Genomic DNA, 27,173 nt, shown 5'->3' with positions numbered 1-27,173 from the left:
GGTTTGTCTTAGGTTATAAAAGAGAAGATATTCTGAAGGAAGATCAACTGTTAAGTTGCTCAGGACTGCGGGTTCTCTGGCGCGCAAGACTTAGGGTACTAAAACCAGAGCAGGAGGAAAATTTAAAACAGTAAGGGGCTGCATAATGGAGTACTGGAATTTTTAAAATCTGGGTCTCTAATGTCATTTTTTGTCTCTAATTATTTATGTTATTTAGAATAAGGCAATTTAATGTTTCCTCTAAAAAGTGAGACTATTAGCATCTATCTCACATCTATTTTTAAAATTTGGGTATAGTCAATACACAATGTTACATTAGTTTCAGGTACTTCTGTCTTTTTTAAAAAGATAAGATATAAGACATATATTATATTTTTTAAGGGAAATAGAAATTTCAATTAAAAATCATATACAAAAAATTTCCCTACCTATGACCTCTCTTAATTGATACACATTTTATAGTAAAAAGTGAAACACTGAAATTGGGGATCCCTAGTGATTTATTGAGAATTAATAAAAATAACCCTAAGCAGATTTTAAAAAATTTTTGTGGGGTACATAATGGCGATCTAACTGCATTTTCTTCTTTATGAGAGATGATTTTTGCTAGAACCATTTATTAAACTACTCTTTTCTTAGTGAATTGAAATGATCCATTTATCACATGAACTTGGATCTAAGGCTGAACTTTCTAAAGGGTTCAACTATCCTAGTTACGTGTCATTATCATAGTTTTGATCACAGTAGCTTTATAGAAGGTTTTATACCCGCTACACATTTTACTTTCTTCAAAAATCTTCCATTTTAATTACGATGCATTATTATTCCACATGTATATATGTTTGTATGTATATATATATACATATATATGTGTGTGTGTGTGTACATCTATATCTATATATATATTTTTTTAGCTCTAAGAAAAGCCTACTGTTATCTTCCCATCCAGGACACAGTGTGCTTTTACATTTATTCCCGTCTTGTTCATGTACTTTAATACAATGTTACAATTTTTCTCTATACATTCTTTCTATGTTTTAACTCACTGTCCAGTTCACTGACTTTATCTGAATGTAACTCTCCTGGGGCATATGCTAAATCTGTGCTGTCCAGTATAACGGCCACCAGCCAGCCACATGTGGCTATCTAAATTTAAATTAGTTAAGAGTAAATAAAATTTAAAATTCACTTCCAGTTTTAGTTATTATTATGTTTTCTTTTTCTTTTCTTTTTTTCTTTTTTTTTTTTTTTAGGATTTATTTGACAGAGAGAGAGAGAGCACAAGCAGGGGGGTAGCATCAGGGAGAGGGAGAAACAGGCTCCCCAGTGAGTGGGGACCCTGCTATGGGGCTTCATCCCAGGACCCTGAGATCATGACCTGAGCTGAAGGCAGAGGCTTAATTGACTGAACCACCCAGGTGCCCCTATTACTATGTTTTCTTTAAAAAATGTATATCTAGCCACTTTCCCAATTTAATTATTCTTATTATTTATGATAGAATATCACTGACTTTCTAGGTATATTATCAAATTATCTGCAGGTATTTAAGAAGGTATTTGGACAACTTTGGGGGAGAACTGCTTATATAAATTAGAAAACATCAAAAGCCATAAGCGATGGGCCTGGATACATAGGATTTTAAAATTTCTACATATTCATAGCAGCTGGCATACACTGAGCACTGTTTGTAAGAAGTTTACACGGAGATGGGGGGCCTGGTTGGCTTAGTCCATTAAGCATCCAACACTTGGTTTCCGCTCAGCTCATGATCTCAGGGTGGTGAGATGGAGCCCCCCGTTGGATTCTACACTCACTGATGAGCACTGCTTGAAGTTCTTTGCCTCTCTTCTATCTCTGCCCCTCCCCCCACTCTCTCTCAAACATATAAATAAAATCTTTACAAGAAGCTTATACATAGAAAATGCTCAGAATATGCTAGCTAAAACTTGGTTCTATTACTTTTAGCAACTATTAGGGTCAGCTAGCGGTCTTTGTCATAGGTACTTGGCAGTGTTTAGTTAAGAAAGCAGGAATCTTAGGATGGAAGCCAAGCAAAGATGGAATGTGAGAAGAGCTAACCCTGGCCAGGGGAAGGAAATGGAGCCCTCCATCCCCTGATGGTGACCATATAAAGACCATGGTTTGGGTGATTATGCATTTTGGTGGCTAAAGAGAAAAACAAACAGTATAGAAAGCAGTGGGATCAGAAATTAACCAAACAAAAAAATAAATAATAAAAATAAAAATAAAAGAAATTAACCAAACATATCAGTTAACTCCATTTTAAGGAGCACAGTTTAAGAGAGATAAAAGGCCAAAATCTCCCCTTTGTTAACCTGATACAAAGACACCAGGTTACTTTAACTTTATGGGGCAACTATGCATGGCTGTGTGTCAGTAAGGAGGTAGAAAGAACATTGTCATTTCTTTTCCAGTCGAGTGATCAAAGAGCCATTATCTTGAATTTAGTGCAGACTTTGGCCAAGCTGTATCATCTCTTAATTGATATAATACAACTTGAGACTACCATCCATCCTGACGAATGCTTCTTGGCCTTCCTGGGGGCCTAGGACATTCCGTTATTCACGACAGACACCCAAATGCAGTGTTTTAAACCAGTTTTCAGAAGGCACCTGGGTGGCTCTCCTGGTTAAACATCTACCTTCACAGGTCATGATTCCAGGGTTTAGGAATCGAGCTCCACTGCTCGTTCTCTTGCTTTTGCTCTCTCTCTCAAAAATTAAGAAAAATAAAATCTTAAAACAAACAAACACCCAAAAAACAGTTTCCACTATCTGCCAAGTGTCCTGCTAAAGCTAGTAACAGGAACTCGATATGACCATGGTGAAAATCAACCTATTTAATAATTGGCCCCTGAATTCCTCATTATTCCATCCTGTAATGCCTAGAGGATTTGGTACCTAGCATCATAATATGTGAACAATCCCGAAATATCTGCATCTTAGGAAAAGAAAAAAAAAATCAACGACCTTCCTAGTAAGTTGTGTTGATGTCCTGCAGATAACAGTCCCCTCCACCAGAGGTCTCTAGCTCCCTGACATTATGTGAATTCAACTCTCCCAGGATAGACTAAATCAGTGCTAACACAATAAAAAAGCCACCAACCACAGGTGGCTACTTAATTTTGAATTAGTTCAGATTATATAAAATTTAAAATTCACTTCTTCAGTTGCACCAACCGAATTTTAAGTGCTCAATAGCCACGTGTGGCTAATGGTTCTCACAGCAGACAGTTCAAGTATCTAACATAGCAGAAAATTCTAGTGGACAGTGCTTGACTAAATCCTGTTAGTTTCAATCATCAAGGTAGAAATACTAGCTCAGATCACACTGTTAAAGGGCAAAGAGGCAGCACTTCTCTTGCTGGTCCCACCTAGGTCTTGAGTAGTGTGTTTGAGTCCTTTCTTTTGTCTAGGTGGTATCCCTGATAGGTGATGAAAACATTCTTTGTGATCACATTCAATCAACTGTCCTCTCAAAGACAGCATGCTATATCATTTTAATAATTCATAGCTGTCATTTCACCTTTTCTATTATTGAGAAAATCAGGGCCAGAAAATTTTAAGAAAGAGATGAGGCTTAAAAAAAAAAATCAAAAGAGCTTAAATTTATCCCCAATTCTACCCCTAACAAGTTGAGAGACCTAGACAGAATGGCTGAACTGGGCCTGCACTTGCTCCCAGATAAAATGAATGAAGCCACCAGATGGATGTTGCGTAAGGCCAAGTGCAACAGGCCTATAATGTGTACTCCTGATAGGTAAAATGAATCTCTGACCCAGACAAGAGATTCCAATATGCCTAGAATGTGTGCGCAGCTTCTGCCTCATGTCACAGGTAAGCTCTCAAGTTACAGAAGGGTGTGATTTCTGAACAGTTTTGGTAAATAGGAGTAATAATCGTTCAGACTATATTAGAACATAATTGCTATTTTTAGTATAAATATCATTTTCCCTTTAAAGATGAGATTATGACTTTAAGAGATGAAACTAAGTCCAATCTTTATTGCTAATGTGTTGCAACTAGTCTCATTTAAGAATATTCTCACTTGAGAATATTTCAAAATAATACTGTGGCTGTATTACAAGGATCTAGATGATAGACTTAATCTTATTTTGTGATCATTAAAACAAAAACAAAACCTCCTGAGGAGGCTCCCAGAATCATTCCTCTCTGTAAGATACAATTCCTTGACATGGTGATCACTCTTCTAACAGAAGCATAGACATGGGCTATATTCTCTGTTCCACACACTCACCTTCTGAATAAGTGGTTTAGAAAAAGGTGAACTTTTTTTCAGGGTTAATGTTCCCCACTTCTCTCAAACTCTAAATGAAAATACTGTTTGTACCTGGGATTTCACCCACAGGTAGCAACTGACCCTTCAGTGAGGGGCCAAATCCATGCCCATTGGCAAGTAGTTCATTGTTTACCGTGTCTATAATCCCTAGTGGGCTGAATATGGGGGAAATAAATGAGAAGAAAAGCCGGGTTTTAAGGAGAGAAAATTACAAGCAGGAGGAAGCAAATGATTAAAATGGAAATGGTGGTCAGGAGCCTCTGTTGTTTCCCCCAGGTGCTTTGTTGACAGGGAAAAAAAAAAAAAACTTTTCTATCAAACTCCACCTGAATTCTTTCAACTACAATGATGCAAAGAAAATGCACGCTAATTATGAGCAGGAACATTATCTATTAATATGTTAATGAAGCAGGTTTGCTAATGGTGAAAGACTTGAATTTTAATAAAATTTTAAGAGCTTCTTGATTACGTGTTTGTTAGTCGATATGATCATTTAAAATTATCTCTAGGTGGCTTTACATGGAATAAAACCTACATTAGATCTGTATTCTAAACAGGCCTTAATGAAGCAGGTGAGGATACCATCTGTGACATAAACACTGTCAGCCAGAAATTCACTTCAAAAGAAATGTAAACTAGTTAACAGGAAACATGTTATCATATCTGCCAGTAACAGCTTTCAATGTAGGTAATTTATTTATGCATTTACTTGCTAATTTTTTCAAACACATTTGCTTATGAAAATAATGTTCGATTGAATTAATGGATACTGCCTTTCAATATTGGGGGGATTTTTTTCATTTAAAGAAAAACAAAACCCCTCTGGTGTCCTGTTTTGACAACATCGCATGCATAGATGAAAACTGTTTTATCTGCCAAAGCCCACCCATTGTTTGACAAAAGATGGAAAAGAGTCATCCAAAACCCCAAAGTCAAAGCAGAATTAGCAGAGACGCTTCACTGAGAAGTTCCCATGAATGGGAGAAATTGTGTTACCTGTTCTCCAAGATGATGTTGGCATCAAAGGAACTGGTAATCCTTATCTGCCTCTCTTGAAGGTGTGTGAAGGCGCTTGACTTCATCCTTCATTTTGTGTATTAGAAGCACAAGATCTTGATTAGTGTTTGAACCTGGATTACAAACTAGGGCTTCTGAAGACATGGCACCTGCCCAGGAGGCTGAGTGGAGCCCCAGGTGTAGAACAGGGTGGATTTGGTCTGGAGTCTCTGAGGGGTGTGTGCAGTGGGCTTTGTTGTATCACTAGGGGCTTGTGGTCCGGGTGCGGTGGGGCCTGTGTCTTCTCCACCACGAGTGAGGCAGTGACAAAGGGGAGAGCAAAAGTGAATCCTAGAAACCAGGGAAGGGTGACTAAGAACCCAATGTCAAGTGTATGAAGTGCCCGTATGTTTAATGGGTTGAGAATGAAGGAAAGTGAAGGAGGCAGGTGGGTGGGATGAGGAAGAGCAGGGATGGCTAATTCTCGCCACATCACTTTGAGCTTTGAAGAGAGGCTGTGGGAAGAGGCTGTGACAGGAAATCACTTGAGGAGAAACAACCCCATCTGAGAAAACAGGGGTGCTTCTTTTGCACCGGATTCCCTCAGTAAAGGTGAGGATGATTCACGAGGTCTCTTAACTTCCCAGGAACTGAAATACTATTTATGTGCCAGTGTCAATAAAACATACTTCTGTGGCAGTCATTAAAAATTGCTAATACTCTCTTTCATTCTTTAGTGTTTCTAATGAGATTTTTTAAGGTCTTTTTTAAAGGTTGTTAAGAAACAGTTCCAGAAGGTAATTGCCATTTAAATGGCTTCTAATTGGGCCCTGGGTGAGTTTCTTTGAGGACATGCTGCCCTCTAGGGGTGGAAGCACATGCGGAGGGGAGGATTTCTGAGGGGCGAGGGCCCTGTGGGAGGGAAGGAAGAGCTTTCCTAGATGAGTTTGATTTTTCATAAAAATGATGCAGTGTTCTTGCATTTCAGTTGTAGAAAAAAATTTATTTCATAGAAAGCATCATCTCTTCTAAAGGCCTTAAATAAAGCAGCCTCAGATTCAATATATTCCTGGGGGTTTTCCTTTATATCTTTTTCTTTTTTTAAGATTCAGTATGGTATTTTTAAGATTTAGTATTTGGGAGGGTGTTGGTGGGGACAAAGAGAAAATGTGTAGGCATTTTTATTTATTTATTTTTAAAGATTTTATTTCTTTATTTGTTTGACACAGAGAGAGAGATCACAAGTAGGTGGAGAGGCAGGTGGAGAGAGAGAGAAGGAAGCAGCCTCCCCATTGAGCAGAAAGCCCGATGAGGGGCTTGATCCCAGGACCCTGGGCTCATGACCTGAGCTGAAGGCAGAGGCTTTAACCCACTGGGCCACCCAGGTGCCCCTGTGTAAGCATTTTTATACCGTAATCATTCCCCTACCCCTGATTATCCAGTGCAGAAGTCTTCTACCCTATATTGGTGACGACTTCCTGTGGGCCTTTCCACAGGTGAACACAGGTAACTCTCAATGTTACTGATCTGTTAGGACTCACAGTCAACAAACAGCAGAACCTCTCTTTGAACCCAACTTTTCTCATTCCAAGATCAGTGTGCTTTCTTTTTTGCCACCAGAAAAATACAACTGGCTATCACTTTGCATATATATATAGATAGATAGATAGATAGATACACACATATCTATCTATCTATCTATATATATATATGATTTTATTTATTTATTTGAGAGAGAGAGAAAGCATGAGAGAGAGAAAGATAGAAAGCACGAGCAGGGGGAGGGGAAGAGGGAGAAGCAGGTTCCTCACTGAGCAGGGAGCGCAATGTGGGGCTTGATCCCAGGACACTGGGATCATGACCTGAGCCAAAGGCAGAGGATTAACCAACTGAACTCCCACATCACTTTGTTTTTAAACAACTTGCTAACTCTTTTCTTTTCACAAAAGGGTCATGGCTTTACTGTTGTTGTTGTTTAAATAAATGAAAGGACTGACATAAATATACCACAACCAAGCATTTTATCATTTGGTGACACATTTATCCCAAACCTCAATTTTCCCTAGAAAGAAAAACCCGTTATAAGAAATGAGTATCATAGTAGAGGCCAAGGGCCAGAGAGAGAAATTCAGGTCCTAAAGATTCAGGGAATGGCCAGAAAAACTTACAATAACAATAGAAAATAAAACTGCAGGGACCTAAGTGGCTCAGTGGGTTAAGCAGTTAAGCGTCTACCTTTAGCTCCGGTCATGATCTCAGGATCCTGGATTGAGTCCCGCCTCAAGCTCCCTGCTCATCAGGGAGCCTGCTTCTCCTTCTCCCTCTGCCGCTCCCCCTACTCGTGCTCTCTCGCTCTCTCTGTCAAATAAATGAATAACATCTTAAAAAAGAAAAGAAAAAACTGCAGGTACAGGTAAACTACACCAAAAGGGCACAAAAGAGTTAAATGATAAAATTCTGGCATTCTGCATCTGGAGTGCTTCCTACATCACAGAAGCACAAATCAGAGAACTGTGGCCCCTTCTAGGTGGGATAAGTAAGAGCCCCCTCCATGAAGGTGCCCCCAGCTGGGACACTTCTCTTCTTTCTCCCCTGCTGCCTTGCCTCCCTCCCACTCTAAACAACATCAGCAACAAAAAGGTCAGGGCAGGCTATGAAACCCTTCTCCCAGGGGCAGATGCCATGCTGGCGGAGTGAGGAGCTTGTGGAGTGGAAAGCCGAGGGCGGAGGCAGGGGTATTCTCCCAGGAGTGAACAGCCACCGGCGGCATTGTATACACAGTGTGCCCCACAGCCACGCACAGAAATCATAGCATCACAGAATCTCAGGTTTGAAAAGGACATTTCCAATCGGTGTCCTAAACCAGCTGTCTAAAACACACAAGTTCTCCTCTGAGCTTCCCTGGTCGAAAGCTCTAAGTTTTAGCAATTCCTTGCCTAAAGTACATTCACTTAAATCTGCCTTTATCTTGAAATACATTAGTCTTCGCTCTGGCTGGTGCTGGTAGATTGAATAGCAAACATTTACAGTAAAATACATCTTTCTTAAAGCCTGGATCCCAATACATAATAGCAAGGAGAAACCCTGGGTCCTCCCTGCCCCTCTGGTCCTCTTGTCCGCCCCTCTTGTCCCAGCATCTCTGACAGGACAGAGGGCACAACATACCGGCCTGGGTACCAATGATGGTGATGATGTTATCAGTGATTGTCACCCTTTCTTCACAGTTTCTTAAAACATCTCTTAAAGTGCAAAACACACGGTTGACAAATCTCTAAACTAGAGCAATCCAGCTGTGTCTGGTCACCGTCTTTCTGCAAAAAGAACCACTAGAGGAAGAAGAAAAAGTCTCAGTTATTTAATGTTCGAAGTTGCCTTGGAAAGTGGTCTGACATACCCTCTTTTCTTTTTAAATCCGAGCTGCTTTTAAACAAAGTAGGTACAAATCGATCTGCGCGTGTGTGTGTGTGTGTGTGTGTGTGTGTAAACAGAGAGTTGGGTCACTCACTTGTTCACTTTCCCTTCTGCTTAACCTAATACATCCTGGTGCAATTTCAGGCTAGTTGCAGTCCAGACCACAGTCAAAATGGAAGACAGACATTGAACAGCTTCACACCCAGACACCGCCTTCATACCCTCCTCCCCTTCTCTTCTTCCTTTGTAGGAGTTTGAGGAACTTTCTTTTCCTATGGGAAGTTTCCCTTAGCCTTTGGAGATTTCATTCTCAAATCTTTTATAAACTGAACTATCTTTTTCTGGGAAATACGGTCTCAGGAAAATGGAGATGTAGTATTCATCACCTTTATCTAATGATGAAATTAAAGAGGGAGATCCTGAAGTTTATATAGTGTTTGAATTTGTATTGTTTCTTTTTTTTTTTTTTTGAGGATTTTATTTATTTGAGAGAGAGAGAATGAGAGAGAGAGAGAGAGCATGAGAAGGGGGAGGGTCAGAAGGAGAAGCAGACCCCTCTGCTGAGCAGGGAGCTTGATAGGAAACTTGATGTGGGGACTCCAGGATCATGGCCTGAGCCGAAGGCAGACACTTAACCAACTGAGCCACCCAGGCATCGTAGAATTGTTATTGTTTCTTAACACTGGATTTCTCATGACTCATCGTCTTCCATCAGGTGTAATCCCTGTCCTGATCTGAAACCAGTATAAGATCAGAGCACTCACTCTTACTGATGAACACATTAACCTGTCTGGGCATAAAGAACTAAATGACCCAGAGTAAACTTACTGAGAAGAAATTTCCCAAGAACGTGCTAGATTTCCTCTTGCCTCTTCCCTGAAGATGGGTTTGGTTTTAATTCAGGGCCAGGAATGAAGGTTTATGAACTCCCCAAAACCAGGCCCAACCCCCGTCATCCCAGTGGAAAGAGTGTTAGACGTCTGACGCTCAACTTTTCAAACCCATGTCTCTGCTCAGGCCCCACTGGGAATGTTCAAACCCAGTGCACCCAGGCCTGGTCTTAGAGCACTGTTGCTTCACGCGTGCATACACGTTTCGCATAAATCTCCTGAGAGACTCATGTGTCGACCGCTGTACTAGGTACTGATAAGACAGAGGTGACCAATTTATATAGTCCCAGTCCTCACGACAAGTGAGAGAAGTAAATAGGCCACTGTGGAAATGCAGTTAGGTTACACTGCGGTGGGGAAGCAGTGCTATGCAAACGTTGAGCTGATCCTCTGAAGCTGAATTAGGTTGGGAGGACAGTCAGGAAAAATGTCTCTGAGGCGGGCATGTCTGAATCAAGGTCTGAAAGATCCTTGGAAGAGGAGAAATGTGGGAAGAACTAGAAAGAGTTCGATGTCTTTAAAGAACTGGGGGAGGCTCAGTGTCACTGACTATCCCCATGTGGAGGGGAGGGGCCGTGGGCTGAGCACAGGGCATTGAGAGGAAAGGGTGGTTCCAATCAAGAAATGAGTCAGGTGGGGCGCCTGGGTGGCTCAGTGGGTTAAGCCACTGCCTTCGGCTCAGGTCATGATCTCAGGGTCCTGGGATCGAGTCCCGCATCGGGTTCTCTGCTCCGCGGGGAGCCTGCTTCCTCCTCTCTCTCTCTCTGCCTGCCTCTCTTTCTACTTGTGATCTCTCTGTGTCAAATGAATAAATAAAATCTTTAAAAAAAAAAAAAAAGAAATGAGTCAGGATAGTTTTATCCCACGTAAGGATAAGGGCACGGCTCCGTGAGCAGTGGGTAGCCACTGCTGGGTGTTAAGCAGATGAGCGATGTGATCAGACATGTATCATATAAACAGCACCGTGAGTGCTACCTGGAGAAGAAAAGTAAACACAGAAGCAAGGAGGAGACTGCAGTGACCCAGGCGCGAGAGGGCAGTAGCCTATGACTGGACCAGAATCTCTGGGAATCATTGTCTTCCCTCTTTCATTCCCTGATGGACATAAATCTCTGGGGGGGCGGGTCAATTTGTTATCCGTGTATATTAATGTTTGCTGTTTTATGTATTTTATGATGCTTTGACATCTGGGGGCCTTGTGGACAGGGGAGGGGCTGCCCTTCCCAGGTTTTGCTAATTCCTAGTAATAGCAACTTGCCTCCATGCATACCTTTCAGAGGCAAACTAACCAATCCAGCGCCTGTTGTCCAAAACCACCTCCTTTATCTCACTTTGGACCCCTGGAGGCAATATTCCTTTGCCCTCATCACCCTAGGGCCAAGTACTGGACAACCAGGGACCACTCCTACTGCCCAGCGCCTACTGAAATTGGTCACGCTATCCAACCCCCGACCCCAACGGTTGATTTTCCTGCCTTATTCATTCGTGGTTTTTGCCCACATTTTTCCTTGCTACTCTTGCTCCTGCCTGACCCTGGCACTTCCCCCCATGGTCCTCTTCTCTTCAGACCAGGAAGTAATGAGCCACCTTTTCAATGGCAATTGCCTCCTGATTTTGTTGTCTTCATCTTTCCTGCATAAAAACAGGGCGTGTTTTAAAACAAGTTGTATCTCACCTTGGTGAGCCTTGGGATAAGAAAGTCTTGAGAATGCATGACTGCTTTTCTTTAGACCTAAAGAAGGTCTTCGTTTACTGCTCTTATATGCTGTCCTACTGTGTTATGGACCATAGTTTTATCATTTCTGAAAGAAAGTTCACAGTCTTCTGTGAATCTTAAATACACGTAGTATAACAATTTGGAGGTCACTGGTGGCCTTGATGCAAAGAGTTTCAGTAGAATGCTAGAGCAAATGATTATTAGAGTAAGTTTAAAGGAGATGGGGCGTGCAGGGCGGGTAGCTCAGTTGGTGAAGCATTTGCCTTTGTCTCAGGTCATGATCCCAGGGTCCTGGGATGGATCCCGGCATTGGGACCCCTGCTCAGTGGGGAGTCTGCTTCTCCCTCTGCCCTTCCCCCTCTTTGTGCACGTGCACGCGTGCTCTCTCTCTCTCTCTGAAATAAATAAATCTTGGGGTGGCTGGGTGGCTCAGATGATTGAGTGTCTACCTTCAGCTCAGGTCATGGTCTCCAGTTCCTGGGATCAAGCGCGTGGCCGGCTTCCAGCTCAGCAGGGAGCCTGCTTCTCCCTCTCTCTCTGCCTCTCTCCCTGCTCCTGCTCTTTCTGTCTCTCTCTCAAATGAACAAATAAAATCTTTAAAAATAAATAAATAAATCTTAAAAAAAAAAAAAGAAAAGAAAAGAAAAAGGAGACTGGGAGAAGGGTATCTCCTTTGACCATGAAAGAATTAGCAGCTACAGGAATTACCCTTCAACTACAAACAACTATGTGCTTGATAAAATAGATGAAACAATGATTTTCAGACATCAGCCAAAAGGCAGCATGCGACTGTGATCACTTAGAGAAGGGAGACAAATGGGATGAGCTTTATGATCCCCCAGCTTACTGTTTAAAGCCAGTTTTCAGGGGCGCCTGGGTGGCTCAGTGGGTTAAGCCACTGCCTTCAGCTCAGGTCATGATCTCAGGGTCCTGGGATCGAGTCCCACATAGGGCTCTCTGCTCAGCAGGGAGCCTGCTTCCTCCTCTCTCTCTGCCAGCCTCTCTACCTACCTGTGATCTCTCTCTGTCAAATAAATAAATAAAATCTTAAAAAAAAAAAAAAGCCAGTTTTAAGACTATACTGTCAGGAAGAGGAACCCAAAGTAATGCACACTCCTACTGAATTGAAGAGATTAAGAGCAAAGTTTGAGGATATCAGGATAGCTAGAATTTAGCTCTTGCCATGTGCACATGCGCGTGTTCACGCGGGTTCTGTCTTACTAATGAATTAATTTTAAAAAATTGAAGACAACTCTTAAATGGTGCTCGCCACAATAACCCCACCATTGTTTCAAGTCCGGCCGACTGCCCTTCAGCAGAGTTTTCTCAAAAGACTTCTAGGATCAAGCAATTTCTGATAAAAAAACAAAAGCAGAATCATCCCAGCCCCTAATGGATATGGATGAAAACTGGTAATAAAATCAGGTACAACTCCAAGAGGAAACACTGGAGAAGAGCCAATCTGGGTCTCTGAGGAACAACACATGAGATGGCACACATATTTATGCTGTATTAAGATCACTCGTATCTTATCATACAAGCTAAAAACATTACCACTACCTGAACAGTTGGATATCTTTGTTTTTTTTAAAACAACTTTTTAAAAAGATTTTATTTATTTATTTGACAGAGATCACGAGTAGGCAGAGAGGCAGGCAGAGAGAGAAAGAAGCAGGCTCCCTGCTGAGCAGAGAGCCCGATGCGGGGCTCCATCCCAAGACCCTGGGATCATGACCTGAGCTGAAGGCAGAGGCTTTAACCTACTGAGCCACCCAGGCACCCCAGTTGGACATGTTTTATTCAGAAAATAATTTTTCTTTTTGTTCCTATGCTTCCCTACTAGTAGACTGGTTCAGTAATAATGATGTGAGACATTCTGTTTGAAAAAAAAAAAAGTTTTTTTAAAGACTTATTTATTTATTTATTTGACAGAGAGAGAGAGAGAGAGAGAGAGAGAGAGAGAGCATAAACAGGGGAGCAGCAGAGGGGGAGGGAGAAGCAGGATCACCGAGCAGGGAGCCCAGTGCAGGATCCTGGGATCATGACCTGAGCTGAAGACAACCGCTTAACTGACTGAGCCACCCACGCGCCCCTGAAAAAAAAATTTAAGACCAACAAAAGTTGAGAAAGTTTATGGCAGGAGCCCTATGCAAAACGAAATAATAAAGGTTTCTTGGATCTACACAATGAAGAATGCCAGAAATGGTAAATATGTGCACAAATATAAACGTTTTTCTTATTTAGAAAAATCTTTTTTTAAGATTTCTTTATTTATTTTGGGAGAGAGAGAGAGAGAGAGGGAGAGAGCGAGCATGGATGGGGGGAGCAGCAGAGGGAAAGGGAGAAGCAGACTCCCTGATGAGCAGGGATCCCCGTGCAGGGCTCGATCCTAGGAGTAGAGCTGAAGGCAGTTGCTTAACTGACTGAGCCACCCAGGTGGCCCTAAAGAACTCTTTAAAACATAATTCATCACTTAGAGCAAAACTAACAACAATGCATTACAGGATTTATGGCATACATAGAAGCAAAACATGAAAAAAACAGCACCAAAGAAGAAAAATTTGGAAATATATCACCGTAAGGTTCTTATATGTGATATGGTATCATATTTTTCAAAAGTAAATTGTGATAAATTAAAGATATAGACTGCAATCCCTAGAATAGCAATTAATTTAAAAAACTCACAAACCAATAGTGGAGATAAATTGGAATCATTTAAAAAGAAAAAAACCGGGGCGCCTGGTTGGCTTAGTGGGTTAAAGCCGCCTTCCGCTCAGGTCAGGATCCCAGGGTCCTGGATTGAGCCCTGCATCAGGCTCACTGCTCAGCGGGGAACCTGCTTCCCCCTCTCTCTGCCTACCTCTCTGTCTACTTGTGATCTCTCTCTGTCAAATAAATAAGTAAAATCTTTGAAAAAAAAAAAAAACCTTCATTTAACCCAAAGACAGCAGGATTAAAGGTATACGTGAACATTTTGGGGATGAGAGAAATGTTCTATGTTATAATTGTGATGATTGTTATATGACTATTTACATTTTTCAAAACTCAACAAATTGATTAATTTAATTGTAGATGAATTCGACCTCAATGAAGATGATAACAAGAGAGAATGGGAGGAGGAAATTGAAAACCGTGAGTATGGGCAAGTATTTAAAGAGTTTTGCCGAAAGGGGATGATTGTTGGCAAGGGAAAAGGGTCAAGAGAAAATATATATATATATATTTTGTTATGTTCAGTTAGCCACTGTGTTGTACATTAGTTTTTGATGTAGTGTTCAATGATTCATTAGTTGTACATAACACCCAGCGATTATCACAGCATATGCCCTCCTCAATACCCATCACCCTATTACCCCCTCCCCCCACGCTGCTCCCCTCTGAAACCCGCCCCCCCCCATTGTATCTCAGCATCCACAGTCTCTCACGGTTCATCTCCCTCTCTGATTTCTCCCCCTTTGGATTTCCCTCCCTTCCCCTGTGGTGCTCCGAGCTATTCCTTATGCTCCACATATGAGTGAAACCATATGATAATTGTCTTTCTCTGCTTGACTTACTTCACTTAACATAATCCCCTCCAGTTCCATCCATGTGGATGCAAATGGTGGGTATTCATTGTTTCTGATGGCCGAGTAATATTGCATTGTGTATTCTATTTTTAAAATGGGGAGGCAGCAGCATGTTTATGTGCTGGTGGAAACGATGCAGTTGAGAGAAAAAAATTGATAATGAGAAGCAAAAGAACAAAGTTGCTGGAGTGATGATGTCCTTCAAGTAGATTGGAGCAGAGACCATTCATCTCTGGTAACAGTTGGGAAGACAGAATATAAGAAAACACCTGCTGTTAAGGCAGTGTTGTAGAAATCTACGGGTTCTCTCTTTTCTGGTTATTTCAGTTTTCACAGTGAAATAGGAACCTGAGTGTAAGAATCGGGGTCGACAGAGAGATGGGAAATTGACGAGAAACAACATGGTATGAAACAGTCAAGGAGGATAATGGGAGACTGAATGGTCTAGAGTTATCTGGCATGATGGCCTAGAAACATCAAGGACTCATTTCAAGTTAGTGGCCATAAAGTGAGTTCGATCAATGTGGTTCTGTGTTTTTCTCCAGCCATATTTTGATGACTGCAAATGCTGAGTAGGTGTAGAGTTGGGTTCGACAGGTGGTACAGTTTCTCCTTGAGTATAATGACATGAGAGGGGCCAGGGGGCTGAGGATTGTTCATATGAGTGATGATAATGCTTGTGGAGGAATTTAAGCTGGGTAAGGAAGAAAGTGAGGGCATCAAAGGACTGGAGGATAATGAAGGGTGGAAGGACCAATGGATTAGAATCAGAAGCCATAAAGATGCACATACCACTTCAGTCAACAATCTATATTTAGGAATTTATCCTTAAGAAATGTCAATGCAATGGGCACCCGGGTGGCTCAGTGGGTTAAGCCCCTGCCTTCAGCTCAGGTCATGATCTCGGGATCCTGGGATCCAACCCTGCATTGGGTTCTCTGCTTGGCAGGAAGCCTGTCCCCCCCCCCCCCGCCCACCTCTCTGCCTACTTGTGATCTTCGTCTGTCAAATAAATAAATTAAATCTTAAAAAAAAAAAAGAAATGTTGATGCAGATGTACAACAGCTGTTAAGAATGTTCATTTCAGTATTTTATCAAACAGTAAAATTTATATTACATAGTACAATCATATAAATATTTATCAACTGAGAGTTGGTTAAATAAATCATGGGGCTAAATTAAAGATAGGTTTTGTGTGGTTGTGTGATTATCTGTCAGGCAATATACAAGGCTGTGCTGTGGCTTTAGCTGGAAGCTGGATTGATGAATTTATTCTCTGGCATTCCAAATTACTGTTTTTTGTCCTTCCATTGCTCTAACACCCCTATGATTATATAACTAGACTCCCTAGAATAATAAATAATAAAGTAAATGAGAATTCAATTAGTCCTTCCGGTCGTTTTGAATCACCTATAGATCAGCCACAGAAGAGAAGACTCCACAGAAATTGTGCTCAAATTTAGCAGGTAAACACAGTGCCCTTTCTCATTCCCGATGATCACTGCTCACTGGGGTGTTCTGGTGCCTTCCTGCCTGCCTGTGAAGGTGGGTGTTAACCACTCTCCCAAATTACATTCTAGAAATGTAAAGGAATAATATCTGTAAGCATGCATAATAATTGGTCATAAATTAGACATTTAAGAACACAAATGTGATAGATTGTATCATTATTCAAAATATCTGCTGCCCCTCGCTCCCTGTTGATAGGAAGCTTGAACGGGAGCCTGCTTTAGAGATTTAAATGTGAGAAGTGATATATGCCCATTGCAATCAGAAGCTTTAACAGCCATTGTATGATTCTGCCATGTTCTCTTTCTCCTCTAAAAGGTATCATATGAGGGAGTGTTCTTCTGCCCAGGTCTCAGAAGGAAAAGCCTTAAGTGCGTTCCATAGAATGGAGCACGGACTGCATTTATTCAGTGCTAACTATCACATGCTACTCATGCATTTAATACTCATATTAACCATATGTGTGATACATGGTATTATCTGTGGATGAAGGTCGAAGGAACCAGGGCTAACAGTAATATCCACAATTAGCACGACGGCCAACATTCCCTTGATTCTTCCCAAATCAAAGACCAATCAATTTCCCAAGTCCATATTTGTTCCACTCTCTCACAGCGCCTTCCGAGTGAAGGAATCCTGAGTTTAGTTGCAGGTTTGGATAGGATAGTCCTGGGTGAATTCTTTATTTGTATCCCAACCAGTAGGTGAAAACTTTGTAGACAAGGTAAGGGTTCTACAACTGGAACCATCTGTAGAAAGAAAAAGAACTAACGACTTGTAGAGAAGGGCATTTCCTAGCAAAACGTAATCTAAAACCAAGTTCCAAGGCAGAAATGTGATGGGTGGATGTGAAGCCTAACAGATCGCTCTGAGGGGCTCTGAGGAGTCCAAGTTAGGGTCATGGGGAGGGAGGCAGTCTTGCTAAAGACCCTCTAGAAACAGATGAAGGAAAGTCCTGAACAAGAGTCACGAGGTTACGGGAAAATAGGACCTTGCTAACGCGACCATAGATAGCTATGTTCACAGAATTAAGGCTCAATTTAAAGAGAATTAATATAGTTTTTTTTGGTAAATATTTTGGCCTTTGTCTTTCTTACATGCAATGATGACCTATTATCTTGTCTGTGCAGAACTATGGAGTCATCAGTTGCGAAGAAGTTAAAGTTCTCACCTTCTTTGGAACCGGAATCCCTATACTTAAGTTCCTCAGCCTCCCTCTCTTGTCTACAAATTAGCTGGCTGAGGCTTCACATAGTGACAACAACAGGAGAAAGTTCATGTTAAACGGTCTGCAGAGGTGCCTTTCCAGAGGGACTGAAAGCAATGAAACATTCTAAAATCAGTTTAGAATAAATCATTCCTCTGCCTTCTCAGGCTTCCCAAACATGGGTTTTAGTGGGTGAGATTTCACAAGTCCATGATTTACCACAAGCTGGTGAATGACCGCTTCCCTGGAAACATTACTGCCCCGTTTGAACTCATGCCAACTTTGAAACAAACAGTCAGCTTCTTCTATGTCCTTTTGTCCCGCTTCATAGTCTGGTCTTTACCTTGCTAACAGCAGAAGCGGTTGTGGGTCCCAATGCCTGACCCTCCTGACAAAAACTGAGGCTGCAAGGAGGAAACCGAGGGATAAATGGGACTTGTTCTTTCCAAATATAGATGATCTCTGTCATTTCTCTTTGTGGTTATAATTTGCCACAAACTATACAAATGGTACAAATGTGATTTACGCCCTGCACTTTTAATCATTTGCTTGAGTCTCCTGCTCATTATACCACTGTATTAACAAGAGGTCAAGTGTCATATGAAAATAACTATATTTTTTTTTTAAAAGATTTTATTTATTTATTTGACAGAGAAATCACAAGTAGGCGGAGAGTCAGGCAGAGAGAGAGAGAGAAGCAGGCTCCCGCTGAGCAAAGAGCCCGATGCGGGGCTCGATCCCAGGACACTGAGATCATGACCTGAGCCGAAGGCAGCGGCTTAATCTACTGAGCCACCCAGGCGCCCCGAAAATAACTATATTTAAAAGCACAGCTTGTTTATATATTTCTGCATTTTCCCTATTATCTTATAAGGACAATACGTTGATTTTAGAATGAGAAAGCCAATATCCTTTCTACACGGGTCTGGCAAGTGAGATTATAAATTAGGTGTTTTCTTTCTCATAAAGAGAAAAGAACCAAACATTTCCCAAATGGGCTTCAAGCCCACTTATATATATGCATCACATGCATGTATAGAATATTTACCTATTTAAAATTTAAAGGTTAATAGGACAGTTGTGGAGTCGGGTTGATCAGTTGTTGGGCATACCTCAAGTATTAGAGTACACATTCGTGTTCCTCCATCAGTGACAAGTTAGGTGAAGAAAAGAGAACATTCTTATAATATTTCCAGGACGACACAATTCTGGGAGATCTACTTTATTCATTTAGTCCCCTCTGGTGCCCTCCACACCCAAACTGATAAAATGATTACCTTAAGGTAAAGTTTCCTCTATGAATACAGAAAATAAGGAAACCCTATGTTATCTCTATATCTTGACTTTATATGTAACATTCCTGCTGTGAATTAGGAGCACTGCTGGACAGCTGGTCGGACAAATGACTGAATCTGTCAGTATGATGAGGCAGTAAAAACAGCTTCCCAGGAAAAGCAGTTACTTCTTTACTAACCATACCAGATTTCTTTTGTCTTTTCCTGGCATGTTGTGTTTCTTGCTCTGTATTTCAATTTTATGGTAAAAGCAAAACAAACAACCAACCAAAAAAACACCTTTCTTGTCATTATACTAATGCTTCTCTGACAATTTCAGACCCTGACATAGGATGATTCAGGTTGCCTCTAGGTGAGAATTTACCTCCCAAGTTTAATGTCAGTGTAAGCTGATAACTTCTTTAACAGGAAGAGTTGCCTGCTCAGCACATATACTTCAATAAAGCTGGAGGAGGAAGGTGTAACAACATTTCAGGTGAGAGAGTCAAGGGCCATTTTAATGGACTGGTACTTTTTTCTCTAGTTTAATTTGCAAACAGCCTCCATTCCCCCTCTGAGTGAATTCTGCCAAGGATGCTATCCAGCCCCTAGGAAAGGGGGCGGGGGCAATTGGTATTGGAAGGAGAGAAAAGAGACAGTCCAATTCAGAGCTCTTAGCTAGGAAATCCATTTGAAAACCTGTTGACTCATAAAGGACCACCCAGTCAGAATGCAGAAGGAAATTAAGCATGACCAAGGTCCCCTCAAATGTTCTTCCTATAACATTCAACTCACAGAAGCTAGAGTGAAGCTAATAGCAGCTTCTGAAATCACATGATCTCAATAAGACCTCAAGACTTTTATTGGCCCATAGGACAGGGCATTGAAGAGAAAATGTTCTTTTACCTGTATATGATGATGTTACTTTTCTGGATAAAGAATAAAAATTTTCTGTTGAACATGGTTGGAAAAAATTAAAAACCCCATGTTTTTTAAATTTGGGGGTATGTATGTTACTGTTTTAATAGTCTCCTCAATTCTTCCTGGTTAAATCACCACTCTGTGCGGCAGCATTGAAGGGAATACTGTTTGTTTCTTTGGTGAGAACTGAGTAGCACAAACACTGGGTAAAAAGGAGAAAGAGGAATATCATGTATCTTCAGTCATGAGTCTGGAGTTGGGGGTCGGAGATGAGTTAAAAGATACAAATTGGAATTCTAAAAGTAATTAAGAAACCATTTAGTAAGTCTCCTCCCACATATGGCTTGGGAAAATGACGAGTGAGCTTGGAAAAAATGACGAGTGACCTGGAGCAATAAAACCTCTCCTGCAGGTCTTGAAGAGTAAGTGATGCAATCCCTTCCATACAAATGGTCATGCCTGGGGGCAGGAGACTACTTTCTGAGCATTCCAAAAGCTCCTCTGACTCTATTGTTCATGTCTACATATTACCTGCACAGAACAGATAAACTTGGTTAACAACTATTTAACTATGCTAAGCCCCAAAGTATCCTGCCTGAACATTTTATTCCTAAGTCTAAAATGGTTTAAAGTTGTAAAGTGTGTGTGTGTGTGTGTGTGTGTGTGTGTGTGTGTAAGAGGCAAGTTAATTGTGTGTGTAAGAAGCAAGGGAACAAGAAACACCTAAACTCCATTGTTAGAAGGGAAGGTATAGGTTAACCTGGGCTCAAATAACTTCCCTCTAACCCATCAGTAACACATTATCTAAGATTCTAAAGTGCTAAATTGGTCAGATAAGAGACTTGCTAAGATGTAAGATCCTCTGAACAATGAGGAAAGAAAATTGAAGTGAAAATTGCAATCTCCACCCACAAGAGACTTAAGTGAGATGAAGTGAAAAGTGTTTACAATGGAAGGAAAGAGGGAAAATGTGAAGAGGATGATATTTAATAATAAAGATAACACTGGAGACCCAGGAAGGAGGAAGATGGCTGGGGAAAGGGCCAGCAAAGCCAAAGTCATAAAGCTCCACAGGGGTCTGGGCCTGGGGGTTGGGAAAGCTTAGAGGAGCTTATCAGAGTCAGCAGCGACTCTGCCAAAAGCCCCGTGGACAATTGGTGTCAAGGCAGCCGCAGCAGATGTTTTTCTGGAAGAAGAATGGTGGAATGATAGTCACGGGAAAATACTGTGGCCTGCGACAAGAGCTGTGTTTCACGGACAGCTGGACAGGAAGGCACGCAGAGCGGCAACACAGAGGCTGTGTGAGCAAGCTAGAAGTTCGGCAGACGAGGGGAGAAGGGAAAGGGAAGGAAAGAGAGGAGGGAGGAAGGGGAAAACGGAGAACATATCTCTCAGACCGGCATTCGTAAGGTAACCAGGACTACCAACTGGGAGAAATAAAACGTAAAGAATGGGAAATCGTTCCCACCATGTGGTGAAACATGTGGGATCCGGAGCTGTAACGCCTGTGTTCCTTGCTGGCTCTGTCAGCTCCTAGCTGTGTGACCCTGGACAGGTTACTCATAACCCCTTGGCCTTTAGTTTCCTCATCCGTGAAGTGGGACTAGCAGTACCACCTCATGGGGTCGTTGTGAAAACTGAACAAGTTTAATGAGTAAAAGAACTTAGAATATTGCCTGGTATCCAGGAAACATAAGTAAGTTTTAGAAACTGCTGTGATATCATGTGGTCAGTTTCTGAGAGTGGCCCTGAAGTATCTGTAAGACTAGTTTATGGGGGCACCTGGGTGGATCAGTGGGTTAAGTGTCTGCCTTCAGCTCAGGTCATGATCTCAGATGGGGGCGGGGCATTGCTGGGATGGAGTCCTACATGGGCTCTTTGCTCAGTGGGGAGTCTGCTTCTCCCTTTTCCTCTCTCTTTGGGCTCTCTCTCCCTCTCTTGCTCTCTCTCAAATAAATAAATAAAATCTTTAAATTAAAAAAGGACTATTTTATGATGGTTGGGTAGTATATACATTGTCACATCAAAATTACAATTGTCTTCCTTAAGGGCAGTTTGCAGGATGCCCAAATGTAGGTTAAACAAAGGATGATGATGATATTTTATGAGGTTTACAACTGCTATCGACAAGTCACTTACTCCCACTCATTGAGCCTCTGCTTCTATCTGTAAAATGGGCATATTACATATACAATATGTAAGGTTTCTGTGAGATGAACTGTGAAAGTGTCTAGAACAATACCTGGAACACAGAAAGTTTCAACACTGAGTGTGAATCCCATTTGTGATATGGGTGATGGGCGGCAGATTTAAAATACTCTCATCTAGGGAGCGAGATCCTAACTGTTCTCCCAGCTGCCTGTAAAGAAGCCTTGGGTTTAGCTTCTCTTGTCGGCACCTAGAAGAACTGCTCTTTTAGGTCACACAGAAAAACTGACATTTATCTTTCACAGCTGATCTCAGGTAAGAACAGAAGAAAAATGACAGCCTGAGTCTCTAAAATGGGTCAGTGGTGATGGGAATATATTTTTAACTCTTCCCTGTGGTTTTTCCTCTCTAAAAGGCCAAGCCTAAAGAAAAGGAGCAAGAGGAAGCAAGTAACAGTTTCTATACAATGGCTCTTAATGCTAATGTCATAGGAGAGTTCTGACCCCTTCCTGCCCAGGACATCAGCTGGCTTGCTGGTGGGCGTCCTGCTACGGCTTTGACCACTTCACTGGGAAGCTCGACTTTCTGATCAGAGTGGACCTCTAGATGAATTTGGCTGAGGATATGATTTCCCAAAGAACCTCCTGGGAAAAGGGTCTCTTCATGATTCAGACCCCTCAGTATGGACCTCATATTCAATAGGCTCTCACCACTTTGCACACCCCAAGACCCACTTCCTCTGTAACTCCAGGAAAAGAAGAGGCAAGACACAACAGCTGGTGAGTTTGCACTTTCTCCCAAATGTGCGGGTCTTTGCCACTGCCAAGAGCAGAAAGCAAAGTTACAGATCTTTACCTCCAGTCTTGGAGAAAACACTCCTTCTGGAGGAAGAGCACGGAAGAGCCAAGCACCCAGCCAGCTAAACACAGGGGCAAGTCCCAGCCAGGGCCTTCTTCAGAAATCTTTCCCCCCTTCTCTTTCTCATCTGCTCTGCCAGGGCTAACTGGGAGCCCCCATAGTGGTTTTCAATATATGTCTTAAAATGTCCAGGCTCCCTCCCCGGCAATCATTTATTAAAAAGAGGTTTTATGATACAAATTTGATAATCTCCCATGCGCACTGGCACTGTTCTAATTGAAGTTGTAAGCCCATAAAATTCAAGCCCTTTGTCTTCCTGAAGGCCACAAGGTTTAAAAAGGTTTAAAAAGATACTATTGTCCTCTCTAACACCCACGACATTGTCACCAGGGACTGATTAAACAGAGTCCTGAATTGAAACAGTGCGGATTTTGTCTAGGTCCTTTTCAGGCCTGACAATGCCCTTTTCAGTTTCCAAGACAAAAGGAGGTTTAAGGATCGAGATTCTTCTGAGATAACCCCATCCATATGGAAGGCAAGGTGGCCAGCAGCTGAGACCAAAACACCCCACTCCCTTCCCCCTCTGTCTTCTATCTCCCCACCCCACAAAATTTCAGGTGATAACCCTGCCTCAGCTACCCTACCTCCTGGGGGGGGGGGAGAAAAAGGGGGTCTGGAACTGGCCTCACTGAGCCTTTGCTCCCTTCTCTGGATGGGATGCCTGAACCTACTCTCCTCAAGCACATGTCCTCGCAGTGGGCACCGAGGAGGCAGGCCCTAACTTCTCCGAGGGGTAAACACTTGCATAGGGACCTCTGCGGATCCGCATACTGAGCCCAAGGCGAGTTCCAAATTCCAAGGGTGGAACCCCAGATTCCGGAGCTTAGAGTGCATCGGGACCTCCGGTGAAATGAGACCCACCAGGAGATCCCACACAGATGTGTCCCATCCGGGGTCTCCAAAGCCGTCTTCCCTCAGCTGGCAGCCCTGAGGAGGGTCATTTCCCCACCACTCTTTGATTTCTTCATCAAGCTACCCCATGCCACCTCAGCCAGGTGTAGAACTAAGGGGGGTGGGGGAGGGTCACAGATGCCAAGCGAGGCACTCGCAGGCTTAATTGGGATTTACGAATTCTCTGGGTGCTCGGGTGGGTGCTCCTTGGGTCCAGAAAAGGACAGCTTGCCACCAGGCCTGAGCTGTTCCAAAGCAGTACGCTCTACCCCCAGCTCACCTGGCACGTCTCCAGAGAGTCCTTGTGGGGAAGCTTATCCATGTCCTACCCTGGCCAACTCGGTTGACTTTTGGTGTCTGAAACACCAGCAGATTCGGGAATCCAGAGGGGCCTCCAACTGATCTCCCCGCCACCTCCCCGCTGTCAGGGATCTCAGGGTTCCCTTGGCTTCTTCCCCGCACCTGCCTCCCTCCACCCCTTCCCCCAGTATCTTCCTAAAGCTGCATCGGGCCTGGGACCTGCCCTTCCATCCAACCCGGGGTGGGAAGAGTGGACTAGAGTCCTGGACTCGGGTCCGGAAAGCACAGCGCCGGCAGGCGCTCGGGGGACCCAACCCTCCACATTTTATTCTCGTACCACAAAGAGGAAAAATATTCTATTTCTTTAAAAATACGTTGCTTCCCATACAAATAGCTATTTTAAAATATACAAATAAGGTTTTAAGCAATAAAATCTAGCTCTGGGGTTGGCGTCGAAGAAAGAGGAAAGGGGGGGAATGCTGGCTGAAATTCCCTGCTCAGCGGCTGGGGAGGGCGGGGTTAGGGACCCCAGCGCCGAAGGAGGTGGGGCCCGCAGAGAGGTGGGGCCGGGAAAACTGTCCGGATCTCCGCTTCCAGCCGTGCTTCGGCCGCAGAGCCACTCCAAAGTCCGGGGTAGCCCCAGGTGCCCGCGCCCCGCAATGGCCTCACCAGTTCCAGGAGACCAGGGCTGGGGGCACTAAGTGCTGATAGGCCGGGAAGAGGCCGAGAGCCGAGCAAGGCCCAAAGGCGGCGTAGCCTGGCGACGGGCAGGCGGTTGGGGACGCGCCGCTCTTGTCCTGGGCGGAGGCCGTGCTCAGATCGCCGGTGCCGCAAGGCTGCCCGTCGCGCACCAGCACAGGGACCACCACGCGGCGCAGCAGGCCCGGTGCGGCGCGCAGCTCGGCGGCGGCTGCCAGGTCCGGCGACTCCGCCGCCCCTGGCGCTCCAGGGGCGCGCGCGCGCTTCAGCTTGTAGCGATGGTTCTGGAACCAGATTTTGACCTGTGTGGGCGTGAGGCGAAGCAGGCGCGCCAGCTGCTCGCGCTCGGGCGCAGACAGATAGCGCTGCTGCCGAAAGCGTCGCTCCAACTCCAGCGTTTGCGCCTTGGAGAACAGCACCCGACGTTTCTTCCTCTTTTCAGCATCTGAGCCGGGAGACACCGGCCCAGTAGACGGCCGCTGCGACGAGTCGGGCGGGCTGGTCTCAGGGCTGCTCTCGTCCGAGACTGGGGACGGCAAGGGAGACACGGCCTGATGAGACGCTGGCCCCTCCGCGCCGGCTGCTTCGCGCGCGCGCGCGCGCGCGCGTGGAGCCACCGGCGGGAGGGCGCCGCCACTCGCCCGCGGCTTTAGGGCTGCGACCATTTCCTTCCCTGGGCCCACATCCGGACACCCACCTCTCCAAATTCAGGGACCTCATTTATACCATAACCGGAGACCGCGCCTCCTAAGAAGCTCACCAGGACCCTCTTAAAACAAGTCCACACTGGTCGCTTGCTAGCAGACGAATTTACCGCAAGCTGGGTCACCAACGCAGGCCACCTCCAGGTCTATTGCAATAGTTTGCCGAGGTTTGCAAAGGCTTGGAGAGCTAGGTTCGCCACTGCTGCCCATCCCTGACCGAGGCCTGGGAACGTAGCCGCATTTTCAGACATTTAAAGGCCATTTCTTTAATATTTAAATATTGTGACCTCTAGAAACAGAAACCCAGATCCCGGGCGTCAGTACCAGGCGCAAGGATCTGCTCTCAGGATGTGCTGAGTAGGTCACGAATGGCACAGGGGTTTTTGTTAGGGGCAAAGACTGTTTTCGACTTTCCCAGTCCCGCATGGGTCGGGCGCGTGGTTCTGCTCCCCTCTCCCCGCTCCCGCAGTGGTCCTCGGCTTACTCACAGGGGTAGTGGCTGCGCTCGGATTCCAACCAGGTGGCGCAGGGGCCGGGCCCGGGAGCGCGTAGCTCCGGCTCCCGCCTTCTCAGGTGTTGTGCGTCCTGCTCGGGTAAATCCAGGAGGCTGCGCACGGTGAAGCTGAGGCGTCCAGAGGTGGCCATGGCCAAGGAGGGGATGGAGGCGGGGGCGGGGCAGGCTGGGAACTGAGGGGCGGCCGGGGACGCCGCTGCTACGGGTGGGAGCCAGAGGCGCACGCCATGCGCTGGCTGCCGGGATATTAGCGCGCTTACAGCGGAATCTCTGTTTATATAAACAACTCTTCCCACCCGGGATGCTTTGAAAGCCGAGGTCCGGGTATGCAGGGTGTTAAGTACCTGAATGAGTGCTGGACCAAAGACTGAGCGAGCCCGGAAGGTGCAACCTCCGCCCCCGCCCCCGCCCCGTCCCGTCCCCCGCCCCTCGGCGCCCCGTTACCTCCCAGAGGCGGCAGGAAGCAGCTCTACGGCATTAGCGATTCTGTCTGATTAGCCCAAAGTGGGGACAGATAATGGGGATTGTTACCAATGAATAACATCTTGGGTGGCGAGCGGTGGTCACCACCCGCCTGTCTCAGCCCCAGCTTCCTCCTCCTCCTGGGCTGACACGGGGCCTGGCCCCGCAGGAGCGTCGGCCAGGGTGGGGGCGGCATGGGTGGGTTTATGAGCACCCAGGAATTTATTCCCTGTTTGCTTTATTTCTCGAGCTTGTTTGCTAGAGTGTTCGTTTCCCGCAATTATCCGTAAAGTGATTTACAAGGCGGCGTTAAACTCCAGCGCGCTCTTTCTCTTTTTGGTTTGGGCCCCTCTAAGGATTCAGAGGCGAGAAATTGCCGGCGGGCACAGAGGAGTGGCCTGGTCCCGCCGGCCTCTGGGCCGAGGGTTATTGAAAGCCTGTAGGAACCACATCCCAAACGCCCCCCTCCCCCCACTTCAAGGGGTACTGGGGAAGGGCTGGCAGTAGCACAGGAGCCCCAGCTCTGCGCCCCTTTCCCCAGACTGGCAAAACGGAGGCAGAATCGGGCCAAGCTGTTCACGTCCTTCGTTCCACCCTCCTTAGCCCAGCCCCGCCCGGCTGCTGCGGGTCGTGGGCTCAGCCCCAGAGGCGGCGCTCCTCAGAGCCCAGCCCAGGCCGGTTCTGGGGCCCACGGGCGGCGGCGTCTCACCCGGAGCCCGTGAGGG

At 44.5% G+C, this 27,173-nt stretch overlaps 1 protein-coding gene across 1 annotated transcript; it reads right to left on the bottom strand.

Annotated features, from left to right (window-relative positions):
* Positions 1-24,279: 24,279 nt before the first annotated feature.
* Positions 24,280-26,449, bottom strand: NKX2-8 (NK2 homeobox 8). The gene is made up of 2 exons (XM_082734192.1): positions 25,961-26,449; positions 24,280-25,294 (listed from the first exon to the last, which is right to left on the bottom strand). Exons 1-2 carry the CDS (start codon positions 26,115-26,117, stop codon positions 24,735-24,737), a joined length of 717 nt encoding a protein of 238 aa, XP_082590318.1. The 5' UTR covers positions 26,118-26,449; the 3' UTR covers positions 24,280-24,734.
* Positions 26,450-27,173: the final 724 nt, after the last annotated feature.

The sequence above is a fragment of the Mustela nivalis genome, assembly GCF_964662115.1.
Source record: "Mustela nivalis genome assembly, chromosome: 6".
Lineage (NCBI taxonomy): Eukaryota > Metazoa > Chordata > Mammalia > Carnivora > Mustelidae > Mustela > Mustela nivalis.
The sequence above is the reverse complement of the archived record's forward strand: the minus strand, read 5'-3'. Positions and strand labels throughout refer to the sequence as shown.

Bases quoted from the DNA above. Each gene is read 5' to 3' on its own strand.
- NKX2-8 (XM_082734192.1), bottom strand. From the start codon at position 26,117: ATGGCCACCTCTGGACGCCTCAGCTTCACCGTGCGCAGCCTCCTGGAT. The intron at 25,295-25,960 runs GTGAGTAAGCCG...TGCCGTCCCCAG, and splicing joins CGAGCGCAGCCACTACCCCT to TCTCGGACGAGAGCAGCCCT.